Source organism: Mustela putorius, unplaced genomic scaffold (assembly GCF_011764305.1).
Source record: "Mustela putorius furo isolate JIRA1106 unplaced genomic scaffold, ASM1176430v1.1 tig00537241_pilon_pilon_pilon, whole genome shotgun sequence".
Taxonomy (NCBI): domain Eukaryota; kingdom Metazoa; phylum Chordata; class Mammalia; order Carnivora; family Mustelidae; genus Mustela; species Mustela putorius.
Genome location: NW_025422380.1, coordinates 43,376 through 67,321, shown reverse-complemented (window position 1 = coordinate 67,321; position 23,946 = coordinate 43,376). Strand labels below are relative to the sequence as shown.

General features: G+C 38.1%; 1 protein-coding gene across 1 annotated transcript in view; it reads left to right on the top strand.

Annotated features, from left to right (window-relative positions):
- Positions 1-23,247, top strand: part of LOC123386979 (coiled-coil domain-containing protein 171-like) — a 98,826-nt gene extending 75,579 nt beyond the window's left edge. Inside the window, exons 7-8 of the mRNA XM_045073488.1 lie at positions 18,007-18,159; positions 22,382-23,247. Of these exons, the coding sequence (XP_044929423.1) occupies positions 18,007-18,159; positions 22,382-22,402 (174 nt within the window). The 3' untranslated portion in view covers positions 22,403-23,247. The remainder of the gene's footprint in view (positions 1-18,006; positions 18,160-22,381) is intronic.
- The last annotated feature ends 699 nt before the right edge of the window (positions 23,248-23,946 follow it).

Below are 23,946 nucleotides of genomic sequence, written 5' to 3'. Positions count from 1 at the left end.
AGATTCCACTCAAATAATGTGTATTATCGCTACAATGTAAGCTTTTTGTTTTTCTTATAATGAAGCACATTCAGTCTGTGGAATGGTTTTGGGATTTTTGTTTTGTTCTTTGAGAATAGTTGACACACAATGTTACATTAGTTTCAGGTGCAGGATTTAGTGTTTTGACAAGTTTACGCATTAAGCTGTGCTCACCACAGAGTAGCTACCATCCCTCAATCTGGAGTGGTGTTCTTGGGTGAAATTTAAATTTAATTTAACTATTCTCTCTTGTTGTTTACTTGAGGTCATACAGGAATGGCAAAGTAGTTTGTGCCACCTGGAAAACTCAAAGGGACTTCAGTTCTTGTATGCAAATCAGATATGACTCTAATAGACTCTATCTTGCTCATGTCTAATATCTGTTTGCAAACTATACATGCATCTCTGTTCCATGGGATTAGGAATCCCCTGGGACCTTCTCTTTGGGCCCCTCCCACTTTATTCCTGAAAGCATAAGGGATGAAATTCCTCGTCACATGACCTACTTATTCCTTTCACCTCTGACCATCTGTCCCCTACTGGATAAGGTAATGTAGAATCTTCAAGGGTCTGGAGGGGTCGGCTGTCCTCGTATCCAGGCAGTTGCTCTAGGTGAAGAGGGCAATGTCTGGGAGTCCGAGGACCTGATTGTTTATAGCTCCAGTTTCTGGTAATCTACAGGAGGCTTAGGAACCAGAATGCTGTTTGGTTCAGTTTTCCACTTACACTAGAGGAGAAATAGAAATGTCATTTGAGCGTATTTAGAGATCAGTGTAAACCAAGAAATTTGTTTGAGAAAAATAAAATGGCCAGCTTCTTGGTCATATACATTGGATATGGCTAATACCATTCAACCATGTACTGAGCACCTGTCAAGTTCAAGGCATTGTGCTGTGTTCTGGGATGCCAAGGGGACTTAAAAATCTTTTGGGGGAATGTAGAATTTAAGAGTGACATGAGATGGAAACATGATTGCTGTAGGAGAGGCTTAAATAAAGTACCATAACCTGGCCTTCAGAGATGCGTGAAATTTATTCTTCCAAATTAGGAGAGGATTAAGGGAGGTTTCATAGAGAAGATGGCATTTGGGGGGTGGGGCCTTGAAGGTTATGTAGCTAAAAATATCTTTTCCTATAAAATGCTTTTGTTAGGGGGCACCTGGGTGGCTCAGATGGTTAAGCATCTGCCTTCAGCTCAGGTCATGATGTCCAGGTCCTGGGATCGAGTCCTGTGTCGGCCGTCCTGCTCAGCAGGGAGTCTGCTTCTTCCTTTCCCTTCCCTCTACTCCTTCCCCTGCTTATGTTCTCTCTGTCTCTCAAATGAATAAACTATATATATATATATATATATATATATATATATATATATGCATTTTAATGCTTTTGTTGGGAAATACAGTAGGGAAAACCTGGAGTGTGAATCCCAGCCACTAGATAGTGTGGCAGGAGTGAAATCTGTGGGACGGCCTCATCTTGATCTCATGACTGGTAGTTATATTTTTGAAAGATTTATTTATTTGCATTAGAGAGAGAGAGAGAGAAGCAAGCAAGTGGGGTGTGGGGTGAGAAAGTCAGAGAGAGAGAGAGAGGGAGAGAATCCCCAACCAGACTCCCCACTGAGCATGAAGCCCAACTCAGGGCTCCATCCTAGGGCCCCGGGATCATGACCTGAGCCAAAATCAGGAGTGGGATGCTTAACCAGCCACGCCACGCAGGTGCCCCTCATGATCGGTAATGTTCTTTTCAGCTACTGAAGTTCTGCAATACTGTGAATAAGTTATGGTCTCTGTAGGATTTCATGGAAATCTTATTATTTGTTCCTTTGTAATGTACAGAAAGTGAATTCATGTCTTTAGTCGAATACCAGAAAGTGCCTTAGAACCAATTTGTCCTTAAAGCAATGTAACGATAATTTCTTTCTGGAGATAGAGTTTAACATACTTCACTGAATTTTGGTATCGAGTAGAGATTGTAGGGATTATTGAAGTATTTGATAAACTCGACTGAAGCATGTAGATTTTCAAACCATATCTGATATATCAGAATCAGAATGGAATCGTGGTAATAAAAGAATTAGCTCTAAATAAAGGCCTAAGGTATTTTCTTTCTTTTTCTCTTGACTAATTTGCCTTTCTTTGGGTATATTGAATTTTTTTTTCGTATTGAATTTAATTAAACCACAAACAAGTGCATCAAATTCTTATAATTCCAGTGAAATGACTTTTTAGCATCTCTGTGCAAATTAACGTAAAGATACCAACTATAGGTGTCCTTTGCCGAGATTCATAATTAAGGCTGACAGTCTTATGTGAGAAGAGGAAAGATGAGGCATTCACTGTTGTGTGCCTATGTGTATGCATTTTCTCTGTATGTGGAAGGGTAGCTTAGATCAATTGCACTCTCTGGAAGTTGTTTGTTTTGAGATAATGGACTGAGCAGTTTTCTTTGGTCGTGATCAACTAGCTCTCAGCCCTGTGAGCCACTTATTTCTGTAACTTTTCTCCTTGTATTAACACCACTCCTTTAAGGAAATTGACATACTGAATCCCCAAAAGAGTACAACAAGGCTGTGTTTTTGCTATACTACCATATTTGATGAAAGCGGCTGGATCTTTGCAGGTTGCTTGTGAAACAGACAAATGGGAAGTGCTGGTTATCACTGCTCCGTCTCCCAAAAGTGTAAATCAGAACGAGATTATTGAAATACAAAGTGCCCTTTGTTAAGCCCCAAATATCTTTTGAAGAAGATAAGTAGGCACTCTCAGTATGGTCCCCATTATTACTGAAATTGAGAGTCTCACACACTCTACAACGAAAAACCATGCCGATATTACATGTTGTTAATTGAATCAAGCTGGACGAGTATGTAGGGGACTTCTGCTCTGTACCCAGCCCTGTGCTTGACAGAAGGTTGGGTGACCGAGGAGGGTTGTGCAGTCAGAGAGGATTTACAAAACAGAACCTCAGAACACAAGAGGGATAAAACAAGCACTTACATGGGATCCCATTTGCCAGCAGTCTTCGGAAAGTGTAAAGGCAGGGAAAGAGTCTCAGTGCATCACTAGTCTTGTTTTATATTCTTCTCCTCCAATTTTTTTTTTTTTTTTTTTTAAATAAGAAGAGCCATTTGGCTTTTGGGGGGAGATAATTTACTCGATTTATGTTTTATCTACTCAGTTTCAATATGAAATTTAAACATGTATTATTTCCCCAACTTAAATGTGCATCAGGATGTACCATTCCTCTCTTAATACACAGCTGAATGGCTGTACATTACCCTTAAAATAAGATTCAAACTTCTCGTCTTGCCCTTGGGCTGTTCATGATCTGGACCTTGCCTCTTTTCAACTATATGTTCTAACATTCTGTCTTTCAGTCCCTGAGTGTAGGGCAGTACTGACCTTTTTGCTGTAGCTTGAGCACACAGAGCATAGTCCCATTTCTGAGGCTTGGAGCGTATTGGTCCCTTTAATTGGCATGCCTTATGCCAAGTCTTCATGAGGTTTGCTCCTTCATTCATTCATGGCTTTGCTTAAGTGTCAAATGATGGAAGCCTTCTCTTGTCACTAACCAAAGTAGCCACCCTCCTCTCTTCATACTTCACGGCCTTGACCCTGTTTAATTTTCTTTGATAGTAGGTGACCAAATATATTAGTCTATTACCTGTCTTTCACTAGAATGTAAGACCCATGAGTGCAGGGGAGGGTCTTTAACTGCTGCATCCTCAGCACCTAGAACATAGTTAAGTGCTTAGAAGTACTTGGTGAATATGTTAATGAATGAACCGAGATTTTCTCTATTGCGGCCTTTGTAAGAGGTAGAACTGTGTGTGTGTGTATTAAGGAGAACAGCAAGGAGTTTGGAGTTAGATGGACCTCTGATTCCCAGTTGTGCCACTTATTAGCAATGTGCTCTTAAGAAACTTAGTTATGGACTCTGAGCCTCAGTAGCTTTATGGGCAAATTGTGCTAAATAAGTCCTAAATTGCAAGTACAGGGTAAAGATTAGAGATTATACATTTTGCCACAGAAAACAAGACTGTGTTCAGATTTGTATATATATTGTTTAGGATAGCTAGAAAATGCCTTTCTTTTGTGTTGAGGAATCTAAATCACCGTCACACGTGTATCTATTACTTAAAATAAGGAGTGAATAGTAGTCCAAATAACTCTGGTCTCTGAGGGCTGTAAGTGCATATAAACATTTCTGCGTGTCAGTGCCCGATGTTATGGTTTTGACATTTGGACAAAGCTAGGCTGCCTGCATCACAGCTCACACCGTCACAATTGAATCCAAAAATCTATCTGCACACTCATACCATACTGTCCTACCTCTATGTCAATAACATCTAAGCAGCCCAATAATCCCCATTATAAAACTACCAGTGATGTCAACACACAGTAGGTGCTCAAGAATGGTAACTGTAATAAGTTACTTTTTTCCTGAAGGAGAGCTAAAGTCATGAGGTTAAGCTTCTTCACAGTTTCCTATGACTCACAATTCATTCTGTGTTATCCAATAACTAAACTACTCTCAATTTATCAATCTTTGTTAATAAACCCAGTGAAAGTTGTATAATTTAGCATATGTTGGACATTTGGTATGTTGCTTAAATTGTTAAGTCCTAAAGCAAGGTAATTTATTATTATTAATTATTATTACTATTATTATTCTTTTTATTTTTAAAGATTTTATTTATTTATTTGACAGACAGAGATCACAAGTAGTCAGAGAGGCAGGCAGAGAGAGAGGAAGGGAAGCAGGTTCCCCACTGAGCAGAGAGCCTGATGCAGGGCTCAATCCCAGGACCCTGGGATCATGACCTAAGCAGAAGGCAGAGGCTTTAACCCACTGAGCCACCCAGGCACCCCTATTATTATTATTATTATTATTAACCTAGCAGTATCTTTTGAGAAACTCATTTCTTTTAGAATTTTTTTTTAACATTACTGTTCTTTTTTATGACTTCATGTCCATATGCAGGAATTTCCAGGAGAAACTTTTTTCTCAGTCCTTGATTATTTTGGTGATCTCTTTCCCATATTTGTGTAGGAAACCAATGTTCCTGCTTATCCCTCTGGTCTTTCTTTATGATAAACTTTAGCATAATAAAAGCAGTAATCACCATCAGGCTAGAAGCTGCATTTAGCTTCAAGATTGGCTTTGATTCTGTTCTGGTTGGAAATAACATATTTGAAAGAGAATTGTTCTTGTTCTTGGCACATTGAAGTTGTATATGCCATGGTTGAGTGGAGGCCAGCAGAAAGTTTAGAGTCTAAACACGATATAAAGAAAACATCACTTAAAAAAAAATCTGCTGCAGGAGTATTCTGCAACTCTGCTGAATATGGTTTCCCATGAGGCTCCTTCTCATACCTGAAAAGCTACTATATTTACATCCTTCAAAGTAGTGCCAGTAAAAATTTTGAGTGATGGCATAAGTCAGGTCCAGGGCCATTTCAAATGGCAAAAAGGGGGAAAATGAACTCTGATATTCTCTTTTTCCTTTATAAAATAACACCAATAAAAACATACCTGCATCTACACACTACAGCATCAAGTCAATTCATGCTATTTTGTCTTCAGTTGAACTTGATTAAGAAGGTTGTATATTTGCAACAAAATGTTTTCTTCTAATTTACAGTCCTTATCATTGTCACTGTCATTACTCTAAAGCATTCCGGTGTCTGTAGGTACGTTGCAGTGAATATCAAGTTACACGTGTTTTTAACCGTGCCCTGTACTAAAGAAATAAAAGCACCTAATCTTAAGTGGTAGCAGGGACCCAGACCAGTCTCTAAAGGAAACATAGTAATTCTAGTACACAGGCAAAACCCCCTATGACATCTTGGGTCAAAAGTGGGCTGTCCGGGAATGGGAAAACATCTTGTATGAGAAATAGAGGGGGAAAAACTTGATTCGCCAAAATCCTACTTTCTATGTAGAGAAAAGGTCATTTTTCTGCCAGGTAACTTCCCAGATATGACAAGATAAAAGCCTTCCCTAGTTGTAGCCAGTAAAATGGGAATTAAAAATAACTTCTTAGTTATATTTATATTCCTTCCATGCCTATGTTTACTGTGCATAGATCTCATAGAGAATGAGGATGTATGACCCAGAAGAGCTCATTCTTTGTGGGTAGGATTTGGGGTATTTTGGTGGTTGGAAGTCTTCTAATGTCCATCACTGGTAACATCAGAGCCTCAAGTCAGGCAGCTGGGAGCTGTACAACACACTGCCATTTTACATATATGAGTCAATGAAACACACTAGAAGTTGTTTTTCCAAATTGTGTCATTTTCAAAATAACCTATTGTATGAATGATAGAAGATTTTCTTTAATTTGTAAGCTTAATTTAATTTTTTTTCTCATTAAAATAATCTCATGGCCTTCTTTCAAATTACATTTTTCTAAAATCCAAAGAGGTTTTTGGGGGTAGTGTAGATATTATGTGACATATTAGGACAGAATAGAGACTCATGAATTTGTTGCAAGTGTTTATTGAACCCATATTCTATAGATAGAAGTAAAGGCTCAAGAAAATGTCATCTGAAGTTCCTTTACTTGAAATAAATATTTCCATTATGTAAGGAAAAACTAGTTGTCCCGAGTCAGTGTGATATAATAATTATTGAATTTGGGAACTTCAAGAATCCTGGTTTCACAGCAAAATTCAAAATTCAAAATTTTTATACCCTTTCCGTCAGGAGACGAGAGATCCTGGGTTGAATCGACAGTTAAATGAATGCTGTGATAGACTAGCTGTGCATTTTTGAAACTTGGAAAGCCTAGATTAATTCTGCTGCTCTTACTGAGAAATTTGGTATAATAGACAGCCCCAAACAAGCCAAATAAAACACTAAACCCCAAATTTAAAGCAACCTCAGAAACTTGCAACACATGGAAGGAGCCCTGGCTCTGGAATTGAACGGACGTGAATTTGAACCCCAGTGCCATTCTTTATTAGTGAGGAGACCTTGGGTAAGGTACTTAGCATACCTGAACCTTGGTTTCCTAATCGTAGAGATAACGTGTCTCACGGAGTCCTGGCCAGAATTAGAAGAGTACATAAAGCTCACGTTGTGATGTTTGGCACATGGTCACTGCGGTTGCCAGCACTAGGGGCCAGGCAAGCCTTGCAGTGTGGGAACTACAAAGGAAGCAAGAACACCTTTGGGCCCAGATTGGAGCAAACCTAGACTTTATGGACTGTCCTCCATCCCAACTCATTTGGTGATTCCTGGTGGTAGGGAGGGTGGGAGCCTACCTCCCTCATTGGCCCCAATTTTAGGGCAGATGTGGGGTTGACTTCCAGTGGAGAAGAGAACTGGGGACAGAGGCCCCTCAGATTGCCTTGATTCCTTTGGGGCCACAGCTATACTCCGGCCCCAGAACAGCTGGCATTGCTGTGACAGGGAGCAAATGGACACAGGTGTCTGCCGTCCTCTCAGGTTGTCTTGCTCACGTGACTCCATAAAGGAGTCTTTGGGAGTTATAGGCAAAGGACTGGTTAAGATATAAAAAGATGTAGTCTGAGACTTTGGCAGATAAGCAGATACCATTTAAAAGTTTTGGAAGCAGTTTTGTTCTTCTCTCATGTGTTTCTACAATATGTGTAGATATGTAATTAAATTTATGTATCTCCCCCATTTTAATTAAACAGGAGCAGACTATATATGTGCATAGGGACTTTGCTTCCCTTTGCTTTTTTTACCTTTTTATTTTGAAATAATTATAGATTCACAAGACGTTGCAAAAATAGTATCCTTCATCCGGTTTCCTCTAATGTTACATCCTACGTAACTTTAGTACACTATCAAAACTAGAAGATGGACATCAGTGTGTGTGTGTGTGTGTGTGTGTGTAGAGTTCTTTGACTTTTTTTTTAAAGATTTTATTTATTTATTTGACACAGAGAGAGAGAAAGCACAAGGAAGCCAAGCGGCAGGCAGAGGGAGAGGGAAGAGCAGGCTCTCCGCTGCCCATTGCAGGGCTCTCTCCCAGGACACTGGTATCATGACCTGAGCCGAAGGCAGACGCTTAACTGGCTGAGCTACCCAGGCGCCCTGGGTTCTATGACATTTTATTGCAGATGTGTGTTTGTATAGTCACCACCACACTCAAGATACATGACTGTGGCATCGCCACAAAGATCTCCATCAGCTAACCATTTTTCTAGACATTTCGCATGCCCCTCCGCCCCACCCCGAATCATTCCCTAACCCCTTGGAACCATTAAATGCTTTTTGTCTCTATAATTCTGTCAATGATAAATAAATGAAATCCTACAGGATGTGATCTTTTGAGATTGTCTTTTTTCCCCCACTCAGCATAATACCCTTGAGATCCATCTACATTGCTGTTGTCGTGTCTATCAATAGTTTGTTCCTTTATATTGTTACACCAGTAGCCATGGTATGGATGTTTCACAATTTGTTTGGAACAGTTTGTGAAGAACAGTTTGATTGTTTCCAGTTTTGGGCTATTTTTTTTTTCCAGTTTTGGGCTATTACCTATAAAGCTGTTACGAACATTCATGTACAGATTTTTGAATGAACAAAATTTTTAAAGATTTTATCTATTTATTTGTTATAGACAGACAGAGAGCACACAAACAGGGGGAGTGGTAGGCAGAGGGAGAAGCAGGCTCTCTACTGAACAGGGAGCCCAATGCGGGACTCCATCCCAGGACCCTGGGATCATGACCTGAGTGGAAGGCAGATGCTTAACTGACTGAGCCACCCAGATGTCCCTGAATAAATTTTTTTCTCTAGAAAAAAAGACCTAGGACTGTGGTTTCTGGGCCAAATGTAAGTGTATGCTTAATTTTTAAAGAAATTGCCTTGGGGCACCTGGGTGACTCAGGTGGTTGAGCGTCTGTCTTCGGCTTGGGTCATGATCCCAAAGTCCCGGGGATCAAGCCCTGCGTAGTGGGGAGTCTGCTTCCCCCTGTGTCCCTCAACCCTCTCTCTCTCTCTCTCTCACACACACACACACACATACAATCTCTCTCTCTCTCTCTCAAATAAATAAATAAATAAATAAATCTATCTTTTTTAAAAAAAATAAAGAAATTGTCAAACTGTTTTCTAGAGGGGCTGTACCATTTTTCATTCTTACCAGAATGTATGAGAATCATTTCTCTGCTTTTTCACCAGCTTTTTATGTTGTCACAATTTCTTCTTTTAGCCATTCTGGTAGGTGTAGAGTACTATCTCACTGTGGTTTTGTTTTTCCTTCTGTTCCCTAATGGCTCGTGATTTTGAAAATCTTTTAATGTGCTTATATGAGATTTGTATGTTTTCTTTGGTAAAATGTATCTTAGTGTTTCTTGCTCATTTTCTAATTGGATTGTTTGTCATTTTATTATTGAGTTTTGAGAGTTTTTTAAAAAAACATATTCTGAAATCAGTTCTTTATCAGATATGTGGTTTGCAAATGTTTACCCCTATTGTAGCTTTCTTTTAATCTTAGAAAAAGGATCTTTTGAGGGCAAAAGTTTTTAATTCTGGTGAAGTTCAGTTTATTGATTTTTTTCTGTTATGGATTATGCTTTCAGTATCCCATCTAAGAACACTTCAAGCCCTAAGATGCCAAAGATTTTCTCCTATTTTTTTTTTCCTAGAAGTTTTACAGTTTTATATTTTACATTTAAGTCTGTGGTCAATTTTGAGTTAATTTTTATTTAAGGTGTGTGGTTGGGCTGTGATTACCAGAATGCTAATATGTCCCCCAAGACCCTTCTCCTGGTGTGCCCCTACCATGTAATTAATCTCTTCCTTTTGAGGGTGGGCAAGACCAGTAAATACAGGATCATTTTGGATGGGCCTGAACTAATCAGATGAGGCTTTTAAAAGAGGGTAAAGTGAGGGAGATCCTCTGTTGCTGGCCTGGAAGAAAGCAAACAGCAATGTTGAGAAAGGAGGGGTCCATCCAGCAACAACATGAGGCAGTCTTTAGGAACTGAGAGTAACCGTGACTGACAGCCAGCAAGCAAATGGAGACCTCCATTCTCCAGCCTTCAGGAAAGAAATTCTGCCACCAGCTTGAATAAGCTTGGAAAAGGACCTTGAATCTCAGACGAGTCTGTAGCTGCATTTGACCCTTAATTTCAGTGTGCTGAGGCCCTGAGTGGGGCACCCTGCTAACCCAGGCTAGATCTCTTTGGTATGGACTGGCGTATCACTTGGTTCGTTTTTTAGACACAGACTTTCCTATAAGGTGTGTTGAAGGAAAGGAGGGAGGATTTCACAGTGCAGAGGGGCTGGGAGGGGTATCCTTGCTGGTTTATTTACTTCTTGTGCGTTTCAATATGAGCTGTTCAATGTGGCCCGTCTGCTTAAGTGAATTTACGGATTAAAATATTTTACATGGTGTAATCTTTACAATAGTTTGCAGTGAGTTAAAAGGTAGTCTTTAAAATCTTCTATATAAGGTTGTTCTTTCCTGTGATAAAGTGCTTCAAAGTACTCTTGAACTTAGTATGAATTATGCAATTTTCTTTAACAAAAAGAGAAAGATTCCAAGTCTGTAGTTGGACCTTCTCTTTGATGGCAAGGGGCTGTCAAGAGCATTTTATTTGGAAAATTATTTTAAAAACCCTCCCAAACAAAACACGTTCTTTTACATCAAGGTAAAGTGACATATGCAAAAACAGCAATAACAACAGCCAAACTAACTGCTTTATTGAAGGATTAGGAAGAAAGCATTATGAAAATAGTGTTTGAAAATATGTCTAGAATTCTCAACTTTTTTTCTAAAATCGACCTGAATTTATAAAAATTTATTTAGGTACATGTAAAAAGTTGTGAAGCATAATTTCCTAACCAAAGTGTGTGTTTTGAAACTTTGTTAGAAATATGATATATTTAATGTAAAGTATATTTGTTAAAGGAAAGGTGAATTGGGGAAATCGTAGGGGGAAACAAAGCATGAGAGACTGTGGATTCTGAGAAACTAACTGAGGATTTTGAGGGAGGGGGTTTGGGGGTTGGGTAAGCCTGGTGGTGGGTATTAAGGAGGGCGCGTGCTACATGGAGCGTTGGGTGTGGTGCATAAACAATGAATCTTGGAACACTGAAAAATAAAAGAAAAACAAAAAAGTGTATTTGTTAAAATAAAAAACACGGCATATTTAAAGAGCAATTGATGAATTCAGGGAAGTTGGAAATTTTCTAGCCCAAATTCCAGTTAAAGCTTTTGTTTAATTGATGGGATTGAAACATGAGTGTCATGATTCACAACACAGCCAATGGTGCCCTTCTGTCACCTGCACCTCATCTTTCCTTGTTTTTACAACATTTTATTTATTTATATGAGAGAGAGAGAGAAAATGAGCCCAAGTGGGAGGAGTGGGGAAGGGAGAGGGAGAAGCAGACCCCCGCTGAGTAGAAGGCCCTATGCGGGGCTCAATCCCAGGACCCTGGGATCTAGACTTGAGCCAAGGCAGGTGCTTAACTGACTGAGCCACCCAGGTGCCCCGTGCATCTCATCTTTTAGCCATGTTTTGTAGGAGTGGTGCTGGTGGGGACTCAGAATTAGACTTCTGAACAGCAGTTATCACAGAAAGTTATACAAGATTTTTAAAATTATAAAACATACTTCTTTCACTGAAAATCATTAATAATAACTTCTTATTGGGAATAGAAGGTCTCAGGGATATTATAACACAAGGTTAAGCCCACTTCTTATGGCTTATTATGCTTAGCTTCAAGCCCTCATGTGGCCTGTTCCTTCCTTTGCTTGTAGTTTGTGCGAGGTTTCTGCAAAATTTTGTTTATGGTCCCTTCTACTTCTATTCCTTATTGATTCCTCAGAATTCTTGTTGGCTGGTGGCATTCTTAGCAGCTTTTAAATACACACACATGCACGCTACGCACATGCACACACACAGACACTCAGTGTGCAAAGCAAGGAGGTGGTTGGCGGTCAGCCATCTTGATACAGTCTCTCCTCCACAGCTTTCCGCTGGAATGTCAACGTGAAACAAAGAACTGTGGATGGGCCAGAAACCAAACGTCCAGACTGCAGAGTCCTATCGAGATCTTAGACTGGATCTTGCCCGGGAGACCATTACTATCTGTAGACTGCTGGCAATAGGCCCTTCAGCTCTAATTTTCTGCCCTACATTACTAAAATATTGGAAGGAGAGCAAATGAGCAACCTTACCAGAGTCACTCCTTGATAATGAAGAAAATAATTTTCCTTTAATTCCAGGTGCTCATCAACAAAATTTGATACTAAAAACTATGAGTGTGTTATCGCAGTAAGATTTTCTTCCTTGAGAATGACATAATAATTCACTCAGATGTGGAACTTCAGAAACAAGACCAAAGAGCAAAGGAAACAAAAAGGAGAGAGAGGAGAGGAGAGGCAGAGAGGGAGAGAGGAGGAGAGGCAAACCAAGAGACAAGACTCTTAACTCTAGAGAGCAAACTGATGGTGACCAGAGCGGGGCTTGGTGGGAGGATGGGTGAAATCCGTGGCGGGGATTGAGGAGGGTGCTGGTGATGTATGGAAGTGTTGACTCTCTATATTGTACACCTGAAGCTAATATAACACTATGTTAACTACCTGGAGTTTAAGTAAAAACTTTTTAAAAAAGGACATCATAAATAGGAGCTATTTTATTATCAGTGGGCAGTTCTGTTTTGTTTTGTTTTTATTATGTCAGTCACCATACAGTACGTCATTAGTTGTTTTTTTTTTTTTTAAAGATTTTTATTTATTTATGATAGAGACACAATGAGAGAGGGAACACAAGCAGGGGGCGTGGGAGAGGGAGAAGCAGGCTTCCTGCAAAGCAGGAATGATGCAAAAGTTGGGTAATCATCCTTTCTGATGGCTGAGTAATATCCCATTGTGTATATGGACCACATCTTCTTTATCCATTTGTCTGTTGAAGGTCATCTTGTCTCTTTCCACAGTTTGGCTGTTGTGGACTTTGCTGTTAGGAACATTGGGGTACATATGGCCCTCCTTTCCACTACATCTGTAACTTTGGGGTAAATACCCAGTAGTGCAATTGGTGGGTCATAGGGTAGCTCTATTTTTTAACTTTTTATTTTTTTTTAAAGATTTTATTTATTTATTTGACAGACAGAGATCACAAGTAGGCAGAGAGGCAGGCAGAGAGAGAGGAGGAAGCAGGCTCCCTCCAGAGCAGAGAGCCTGATGCAGAGCTCTTTCCCAGGACCCTGGGACCATGACCTGAGCAGAAGGCAGAAGCTTTAACCCACTGAGCCACCCAGGTGTCCCTATTTTTTAACTTTTTAAGGAATCTCCATACTGTTCTCCAAAGTGGCTGCACCAGCTTGCATTCCTACCAACAGTATATAAGGGGGTTTCCCTTTCTCCACAACTTCTCCAACACTTGTTTCTTGTCTGGTCATTTTTTGCCATTCTCACTGGTATAAGGTAGTATCTCCATGTGGTTTTGATTTGAATTTCCCTGATGGCTAATGATGATGAACATTTTTTCATGTCTATTAGCCATTTGTATGTCTTCTTTGGAGAAGTGTCTGTTCATGTCTTACCAGTGGGCAGTTGTGTTGTTAGAAAGTAAATATTCATTGGCCTCTAAAATTCTTTAAATTTGAAAGGGCTTTAATATTTCAATATGTATAAAATATTTAATATTTAAAGTATTTATATTATGTCTAACAATACCCATCAGAAATATTAAATCTTTGGGGCATCCGGGTGGCTCAGTAGGTTAAGTGTCCTACACATGGTTTTGGCTCAGGTCATGATCTTGGGGTTGTGGAATTGAGACCCACAGGCTCTGTGCTCAGTGGGGAGTCTGCTTCTGCCTCTCTCCCTCTGCCCTCCCCCTCTAAAATAAATAAATAAATCTTAAAAAAAGAAATATTGAATCTTTGCTTTATGAGTTAAAGTAATAATTTTCCTAATTTGATCCCATTATCATTACTAACAGCCAAAATTTACCAGACGGTTTACTATGTTCAGACAGGTAAGGTCTTTCCAGGTTTTAATAGTGCTTTAATCTTCACAAAATCCTTATAAGTTTGGAATTATCATCCCCATTTTATGGGGATTTATTATATTCCACATACTTGGTATATCCATTTTACATGGTATATTTATATGGTAGATGGAATGAAGTATAACTATAGTTATATTTAAAGGGAAATATTTGAGGTTTTTGCTTCCTAGTTACTCAAAAATATAGATAAAAAGTTTGCTCTTTTGGCTTCTAGGCCTCACGACATTTTCCATTAATTTCTTCTCCTGACATCAGGTTCCCAAGGACTGCATTTCTCCCGAAATCCAGTTTTGAAGTCAGCCTAAATTACATAATAATATATACATAATGAATTACATAAATAATATTGTAGTGCACAAGTGACAGTCATCTACTGTATCTAAAAATTTTTTGAATTCTGAAAACACTTACCCTTTTCCTTAAAATGGCTAGGGTGTGGAATTTTATGTGGATTCTCTCCTCTTGTTATGTTGATTATAAACACTCCAGATTATCTCTGTAACAAAAGCCTGTTCTTATCCAGAAACCGTCTTTTGTTCTGTTTCTCCGGGAACTAGATAAGCCCCGCTGAGATACAGGTCTCATGGTGTGGCCAAAATCCCTACGGCCAAAGATGTCACGGCATAAATTCTCCAGTGCTGGGCGAGCTGATCACAGTATCATGCTGTTCTGTCGTTGTTTGCTGATATAAAAAAGATGAGATGTTTTAGTACAGAACAGAGGTTAGACCTTGGGAGCTTGATACGGAAGTCACTAGGTGCTCATTCCTTCCCCCTCCCCCTGCCCCCCGCCCCAGTGCCCTCTCAGTTTATTCAGAGGATCATTTCCACTTCTTCCCACCTGACACCTTTTCTATTAAAGAGTTGGGTTTTTCACTGGAATCCTTTGTGACGTAGTTTGAATTACTTCTTAATATTGGCAGTTAACGTTCTTTATTCCTCAAAAGGTCTGGTGTTTCTTGGAGTAACTGTGATTTCACAGGCAACGCCCCTCCCCCGACCATGCTATAATATACTGTTTATGCCATGAAACATGCTTGCTGTATTTACCACTCTTCTTGTTGTTCTGAAAAGATATATAAGCATTGTAAAAAACCGCTTTCATCTCTCAAATGCAATACTGCTTTAAAAGATTTTAAATGTCTAACATTCTAAATCCTATGCAAAAAATTGATTATCATTATATTCTTTTTAGTGTTATAAAGAATAATATGTGGTATCTCTTAATATGTGCTGAATATTAGATTTAGTTATTAAAAGTAGATCAAGGAAGGAGCCAAAATAATTATGACTTTTGGTCCATCCACCATATAAAAATTTAGGTGTAACTCCTCAAAAAAGTATTTTATTTTTTTTTAAAAAGAGGTTTGAAGGAATATCATTTTTCCTTGAAGAGTATCATGTACATGAGAATTCATGAAATATGTTTCTCTAAATTTAGGATGTGGGATAACTTTGGAAATGTTGAGGTTTTTATCTTTGACTGTTAGAAGCCAATTCTATTGTGCCTTAACAGTGAAATCATAATTCAGGAGCCCATACTGACAGAAGAGTACTTCCTTTTTTTATTCAATAAGCTCTTATGCATGTTTTTGTACCTTTTATACATTTTAGGTCCTTATCCAACAAGAATATATGTATGCAAACCACCTATCACAGATTGTCTCATTAAGATCTTAATGGAGAATTTAAAAATAGAACTAAAGTAATACTACAATGAGATTCAGTGAGAGTGAGATTTTTGGAGGGCTTTCTTACACAGATGCAACGAAGTTGAAGGATGAAGAGAATGGCTTTGCCTTAGATTTTTAATTACCTGAGACTTACAACAGTTTTGGAAGTAGGCAAGAAAATGACCTTTCTTCCCAGTACGTGGAGGGAAAAAATGGAAGCCCAGAGAGAAGACGTGGCATTGTCCAACAGAGCAAGGCTGAGTAAGCAGCAGAGTGGGGACTAGACCGAAATAGGACTTGTGATACTTGGTTTACAACCTGGTGAAGATGAATGAATTATGGGTAGAGAGACACTTGTCATAGGAAGAAGCAGATAGGGTTTTATAGTTTCTAGGTTTTTTGTTTGTTTGTTTTTTAAAAGATTTTATTTATTTATTTGACAGAGAGAGATCACAAGTAGGCAGAGAGGCAGGCAGAGAGAGAGAGAGAGAGGAGGAAGCAGACTCCCTGCTAAGCAGAGAGACTGATGCGGAGCTCGATCCCTAGACTCTGGGATCATGACCTGAGCCAAAGGCAGAGGCTTTAACCCACTGAGGCACCCAGGCGCCCCTATAGTTTCTGGTTTTTACATACCTTTGAAACCCAGAGAAATATTTTGTGTTAGTATTAGCTATAAGCTCATCTTGAAATGACTCAAAGTAAGGTAGAGATGTTCCCAAACATGAAGTCATACCATGCTCATTCAATGTTGGGTAATAGAATTCTCTATTTGTGTATTCTGTCCTTTTGTGCCTACAGCTGTGCTTTTCACTTCTTTTTTCAACTTGAACAAAGTATAGTTAACAATTTATACATTAGAGTGTTAAGATTATAGTTTCCCAAATATCTTCATCCTTTCCTATAAGGTATTTTATGCCAACATACGGCTTCAACTTGGGGTTTTTAAAAATCTTTTCATTCATTCATTCATTCATTCATTCATTCAAACAAGTGCTCACTGTGGGCCACTAACATCCCTGATGATACAGAGATGATTAGGCATAGTATCTGGCCTAAGGAGCTCCTCAGTTTAGTAAAGAGAAACACGTAAACTAATACTTTTCTGCTAAAGCAATAAGCATTATGATAAAAGTAAGCATGGGGGGGCCCACAGAAAGCTAGAGTAAATGTTAACAGTGCCTTTGGGTTCAAAAGAGGTTTCTTGAAAGAGATGGTGTCCGAGCTTAATATTTTAGGGCAAATAGGAATTTATTAGGAGAAAAGGTGCGTATTTTCTTACTTTTACCTATAAATAGTTAACCTACTTCTGTTTTTCAGACATTGTATACATTGTTTCTTATTCTTTGTTCACCACATTATTTCATGTGCATTCAGAATTGCTCAAATATCTAGTTTCTCAAAGCTTTTCCAAATCAAACCCTTTGGATTGAATAGAATTTAGAAATTCTCAGACTGTCTACCATTTTACTTGCTTGTTGCTGTGTTTAGAACATTTTTTTTCAGGTAAATAATACAACATTATCTTTGAATATGTCTTTGAAATATTTGTTTTTTATTATATTTGAGGTATTTTGAAAGACTTTTTAAAAAAGTTGTGATAGCGTTCTTGGACTTACAATTCACTACTGGTTGCTTTAGAAGAAGAAGTCTGTAAAATATGATTAAACTGTTGTAACAGGGGTCGAATAATCCCCCAAATATAACTTATTTAGGGAGGAGAAAAACTTACACACACCTGTATTTTATTATATATAGTATAACACATGAGCAATCCTCTGTTATATGAATGAACACAATTATGCTTTTTTGTACAATGTAAGAATCACATTATTTACTCTTAAACAAATTACAGGATTATTTCAGCTCCTTTTGTTTCAAACCATTTGTTTTTTTAGGTGGACTGAAAATTTTACTAACTCAGCTCATTTTGAAATATCTTGCTTATATATCCATCTATTGTATGTCTCAAGATTGAAATTTAGGTCAAATTACAATTTGAATTCAACTTCACAAAGAAAATAAGTGTGCCATCTTTAAAAATTGCATTCTAAATTTTAAACACAATAGATCAAAGTACATCTCATTTAAATATATACTCTGGGAAAGAAGTCTCAATTATTTTCTCCCAAACTTTCTTAAAATAGTCCCTGTTCTCAATATAAAATGTGAGGGTTAGCTTTATTATTTGAAAGAAAGATGAAAAGTTGTTTATATTAAAATTTTAATGATTTTGCTTTCAAATTATGGAAATTCTTCTTTGGGGACATCTTTATTTGAATTGTATGTGACATTATATTTATTTCTTAAGGCTATGATTAAAAGTTTCATGGATGTCTACCAGCTTGCAAGTGCTAGAATTGCTACATTAGAGAAGGAAATGACATCTCATCGGAGTCACATTGCAACGTTGAAATCAGAACTTCACACGGCTTGTTTACGAGAAAATGAAAGTTTACAATCAGTAAGTCCTACAACATTGCTTCTCTTCTTTGTCTAGGGTCACAAGTTTACATTCATATTTTTTTTTGTTCATGAGATTGCTTGCCAATATATATGATTTAGGGTAAGTGATCAATCAAGCAGTGTGAAATTGTTAGTGTGGAGAAAATTTTGAAGAAAGAGAGGCAATTAATTTTTCCATTGTATCATGTATAAAGATATGCACACTGTTAGCAATGCTAAAACACTACATCAAGATTCCTTTGTGTTTGGCAGCCCGGCTGACAGTTGGATTTGGCAGTACGCATAGTTAAAGCTTGCAACTGTCTGAAGATTCAGTGTGTCCCATTAAGACAGAATATTATTAATTATGCGTATAACCAAAATGGTAATTAGAACATGTGATTATTCTCTGTAGAAAACTAGACTTATCCATAATACATGCCTAGCTAAAGATGCATGTTGTGATTCATCTATATGATTAAAATTCAGTTTCAGCAGTCATTTTATGTCTTAAAATTTTAGCCCATGATGAAATTTGGGCTCTGTTAAGAGTAAACAAAATTTTCTTCATTTGAAATATGTGTTTGGGGTGTATCAGAAAATGAATAAAGGAACCAAATGAACATTTAAAACTTTTCCTCCAAAGGCAAATATATCAACAGTGAGCTTCAGAAGGTTACCAATCACTGGAGTGCCTTTTTTCCTTTTTTGGCCTGATTATAATGACTCAGGGTGACTTGTAAGGAAAACAGTATCACTTTTCTTTCTTTCTTTTTTTTTTTAGATCCAGTGCAGTAATTTATTTAAAAACAAAAACAAAAACTCAGTACACCAACACACCAGTAACTTAATAAAAAACTCCACATTTTGGAAATTAAGTCTTTTTTAAAAATATTTTTGCCTTTGGCTATTAACTCTTTTCCACTGATACATTCAACAGAAGAAGACTTAGTATTAAAGCAAATAGCTGTGTGACTATGGGTTGATTCCATTAGATCTCACTTCAGGTGTCTTCATCCCTATGAAACCTTTATGACCATCATATTTAAAATTGCAGCTACCAACCATTCCCCACCCCCAAACTCTGTCTCATTCTCACCCCAAATGGCCTGTGTACCTTACACCTTCCTGGCTTTCTTTCACGATAGCACTTATTCTTGATTGGCATAATTTGCGTCATATTTATTTGCTTATTATTTGCTCCCTATTCTCATAGAATATAGGTTCCACAGAGGCAAGCAATTTGGGGTATTTCTTCTCTGCTCTGATGGCACTCTAAAGGCAAGAACAGCCTTGCCCACAGTAGGTGCTTAACTGATGTCTTGTGAGTGAAAATACTAGCACTACGTCCAGTAAAATGACCAAACCAATAATTTGGGACCTGAGATGTTGAGTCCAATTTTTAAAAAAATGACTTTGTTAATTTCTTAATGAGAGAGTGGTAAATTTGATCTCCACCAAGATAAATTAAAATGAAGAGGAAACCTATTTAAAAAACTAAAGCATTTCAAATTTATTCTAGCCTTTCTCTGAAACATACCTCCATTTCTTCCTGTGAATGCTCTAGTCCCGTTGGTTAGTATTTCATTATACTGTCTAGGTTCTGTCAGCTTTATTGGGTCATACTACTACTTATTGTTTGTTACTGTTATGCATATAAAAGTAAATACTTGCATTTTAAGAAAGGCCACACTTGATAAGGTGGGATTGTTTCCCCCTGGATTCAAAAAAAATTATATATATATTTTTTACCAATTATTGTGCTACTGATGTCATAATGAAAGTGTGCCTCTCTGTCATCATAAAACTCTACTCCTCAACCTTTCCTCTCCTGAACACATCTGTAAGGATATGCTCATCATCTTGTTTGTACGAGGTGGTTCACCCTGGCTGTGATTCTCAAAAGGGGACATGTGTCATGTGAGAAACTCCCAGCAGGTTATGATTTGTCATTCTAGGAAAACGCTGCCCTATCCTGTATCCCTAGGGGTGTTTACTCTGATCTCTTTCCTTAGTTGAGATTTAAGATTTTTTGAAACAGCAATAAGTTGCTCTAGTAATTTCATTTTTCAAGACATTTGTGTATGCCTTTCAACCTTGAACTCCTTCAGAATGCTCTGGGGGAGGTGGAAAGAGCCTCAGTCTTTGTATTTCATAGAGAAGAGGTGATAGAGTTTTCGAGATAGGAGCAGAGGCTTTTGAATTATACCCATTAGGAATATAATCAAGTGTAAATAACAGAAAACCTGATCAACGTGATTTGAAAAATCCTGGTTCTGTGTTTTTTCTTTTTCTTTTTTTTTCTCACATAGCAAGAAGTCTAGGTATAGGTGGCTGTTGTCCTGTGGCTCTTGGTGGTCTAGCTTCTCTGTGATTTCTCTGCTACTCTCTAAGTATCATAAGACAGCAGCCAGCTCTAGGATTTATAATCACATTCAAGTTATGAGGATGGGATGGCCCAGCAATATTTGCTTTTTATATATAATAAAGCCTGAGAAGGCTTTTCCTTTAAAAACCATTTAAATGTATTTACATAGATTTAATTTAAATATTTATAAATTTTAATATACATTTAATAGATAATAGATATTAAATATATGGAAATATATTTATTTATATATTTAAAAAAGGAAAAGCCTTCCAAGGAAGCTCCAAACATATTTGCACTTACATCCCATTGGCTGGGCCACATGGCCACTTGTAGCTGTAAGGTAATGAGTCAAGGAACAGGGGAATTAGGAATCAATAGTGTGTGCTAAGTCAATAAATCTGGATTTAATTTCAATTCTATCAATTGCTCATTGTGTGGCTAAGTAGGGTCTTCATCTGTAAAATGGGGTAATGGTCCCACTCCTTAACAGAGATGCTGGGAGCTCCAGTGAGAAGTGTTGAAGCACTTTGCTTTGTACTTACCGAGTAGTCAGTCCAAAAAGAAAAAAAAAAAAAGCTGGCTATTTTTTTTTAAGATCTTATTTATTCATTTGAAAGGGAGAGAGTAAGGCAGAGGGGGAAGCAGACTCCCTGCTGAGCAGAGTCTGATGGGGGGCTTGATCCCAGGACCCTGAGATCATGACCTGAGCCGAAGGCAGAGGCTTAACCCACTGAGCTACCCAGCCACCCCAGCTATTATTTTTATCACCATTATCTTGATAGAAAGTAATTGGATTGCACCACAGGAAAAGATAATTTACTAACCTTCTGTCTTCGGTTGCAAACCCTGTCATTTTGTTCTGCCTCCTACCGTAGCCTTGGACTTGTGATTCCCCCTCTGTGATCACCATCAGTATATTCCAGTGACTGAGCTCTCCATCCTTTCTGCAGCCCATATCCCTTCCTTTCATTGACACATTCTTGAAAAGTAGTCCACTTCTTCTTCTGTATTCTTGTCTCCCATTCATTCCTCAGCTCTGCTGCTATCTGACTTTGGAGTCTATCAATACACTGAAACTATTTTCTCAAAGGTCGCAAATAGTTTTCTGCTTGCTCCCATTCATTAGTTCCTTCTCATGCCTTTTAATCTTTCTGCAACATATGAAGCTTTTAACTACTTTCTTCTTTAAATGCTCACCTCCTTTGTTTCACTCGTTATTGACTTTTTCTTCTTTGGCTTTCTGGTCTCTACTTACTTGAGCTCTGCTTTCTTTGTATTCTTGCTTCTTAATTTTTTCTTTATCCATTAGTTCAATATTTATTCAGCATCTACTCTAAAGCAGGCATAATTCTGGTCCGAGGGACATTATGTGAACCAAAACAGACAATCCTGCTCTCATGAACTTAAAATCTAACAATAGAAGAAATTATTTTCATATAATCACTCTAATATGTAATTATTAACCAGGATAAGTGCTCTGAAAGAAAAGAACTGAAGCATGTAAGAGTTTTTGAAACAAATGAGCTTACCCTAGACTAAGGTAACAGCAAAGCTTTTTCAGGGTCAGTGGTGCTTGAGTTAGTATCTGAAGACTGGGTAGGAGTTATGCAGAAGGACAGCAGTGGCCCAGATCAGGAGGAGGAATGGGAACATCTGGAAGGTCCTGTGAAGGACAGAAGAAACTGAGAAATACCGGTGAGGCTAGAATAAAGAGAGCAGAGCCAAGAGTGGCCTGAATGAGGTAAGGATGGTCTGGAGAGGGACAGAAGTCAGACTTTGTTGTCCTTGTTTTAAGAGCAAGGGAAAAGGCATCGGAAAACTTTAAAGAAGGAGTGACTTTCTCAAAAATTTTTTTTTTTTTTTTTAAAAGATCCCTTTGGCTGTGGTGTGAAGGAACAATTGGGTGTGAAGAACAAGAGAAAGGGGTATGTGAGATAATTCCTGGACTTTTTCCTTTTGGAAATGGAGCAATGATCTCATTTACCAAGAGAGAAACAATGGAATAGGAAGGAATATTGTGAGTTTAGCTTTGAGTATGTTGAGTTTGAAGTACCTCTGAGACATCCAATTGGAGAGATCAAAAACGCTGCTTGGTAGGGAATTTAAGCCAGATGCCAACCGGGAGGTATGCATTTTAGGTCATTGCCATATAGATAGGACTTGAGGCTGTTCACAAGAGTGAGACCATATGTAGGGATGGTTTATAGAGTAAGAAGAGAAAAAGGCCTGGGTATGAATCTTGAAAAACTCCAACATACAATGCTTGAGAAGAAGAAGATAAGGTTAGAAAGGAGGCTGTGAAGGAATAGGCAAAGAGGTCAAAGGAAAACCAAAAAGGTGTGATGCCATGAGAATGGAGTGTTTTAAAAAGGGTGGCGTATCAATGGTGTCATATGCTGCTGAAGATCAAGAGAAAGGAGGATTGAAAATGGCCTTTGGATTTAGTGGGTGGAGGCCTTTATAACCTTAGCAAAGTCTCATTCAGTGAGAGATGGAGAGATAAGTGAGAGTTGACCAGAAAAGAAAAAAAGACCGTGAATTCAAACAACCATCTCAAGGATTTAGCTGTTAAGTAAGAGAGAGGGATGGAGTATATCCTAAGATGGGAGCGAATTAATCATGTTTCCATATCTTCTTAAATCTAGGCCTCCGAAAGTCTGGTTTGGGCCATGTTCACTGTACCGTCTACTTTTATCATTTCAGTTTTTTAAAAAGATTTTATTTATTTATTTGAGAGAGAGCATGACATGGGAGAGGGTTAGAGGGAGAAGCAGACTCCCTACTGAGCAGGGAGCCCGATGCCGGACTCGATCCTGGGGCTCCAGGGTCATAATCTGAGCCTAAGGCAGTTGCTTAACCAACTGAGCCACCCCGGCGACCCTAACATTTCAGTTTTTGCCGTTTTGTACTCTAGGTATTTTTTGACTAGTGTTTGTATGATATCTATTTTTCCTTCTTTTCCTTTTATCCTATCCGTGTTTATATTTATAGAGGGTTTCCTGTAGAAAGATGTAGTTTAGTTTTGTTTTGTCTAACCATTTGATAATCTCTGGCTTTTAATAGGGTGATTAGACCACATACATTTAATATGATTATTGATATTTTTGGATTTTTATTTGCCATTCTATTTGTGTTATGGGGACAAGTGCAAAAAGACATGGTTTGGGCTCTTATGTGTTCCTCTTCTAACAAGGGAAACAAACACGTAAGCAAATCACAAAAATAGTTATGTGTAAAATCTAGGGAGCACATACAAAGGAGGCATTCATTCTGCCTAACGTTGTCAGTAAAAGATGAGATGTTTGCAGGAGCTTTTGAAGAACGCATAGCAATCTGACACCTTGTTAAGGGGGAAGACCAATGAAAATTGCTATTTTACTTGATTTGACGAATAGGCCTTATGGATAGAACATATGTTTAATGAATTAAATGATG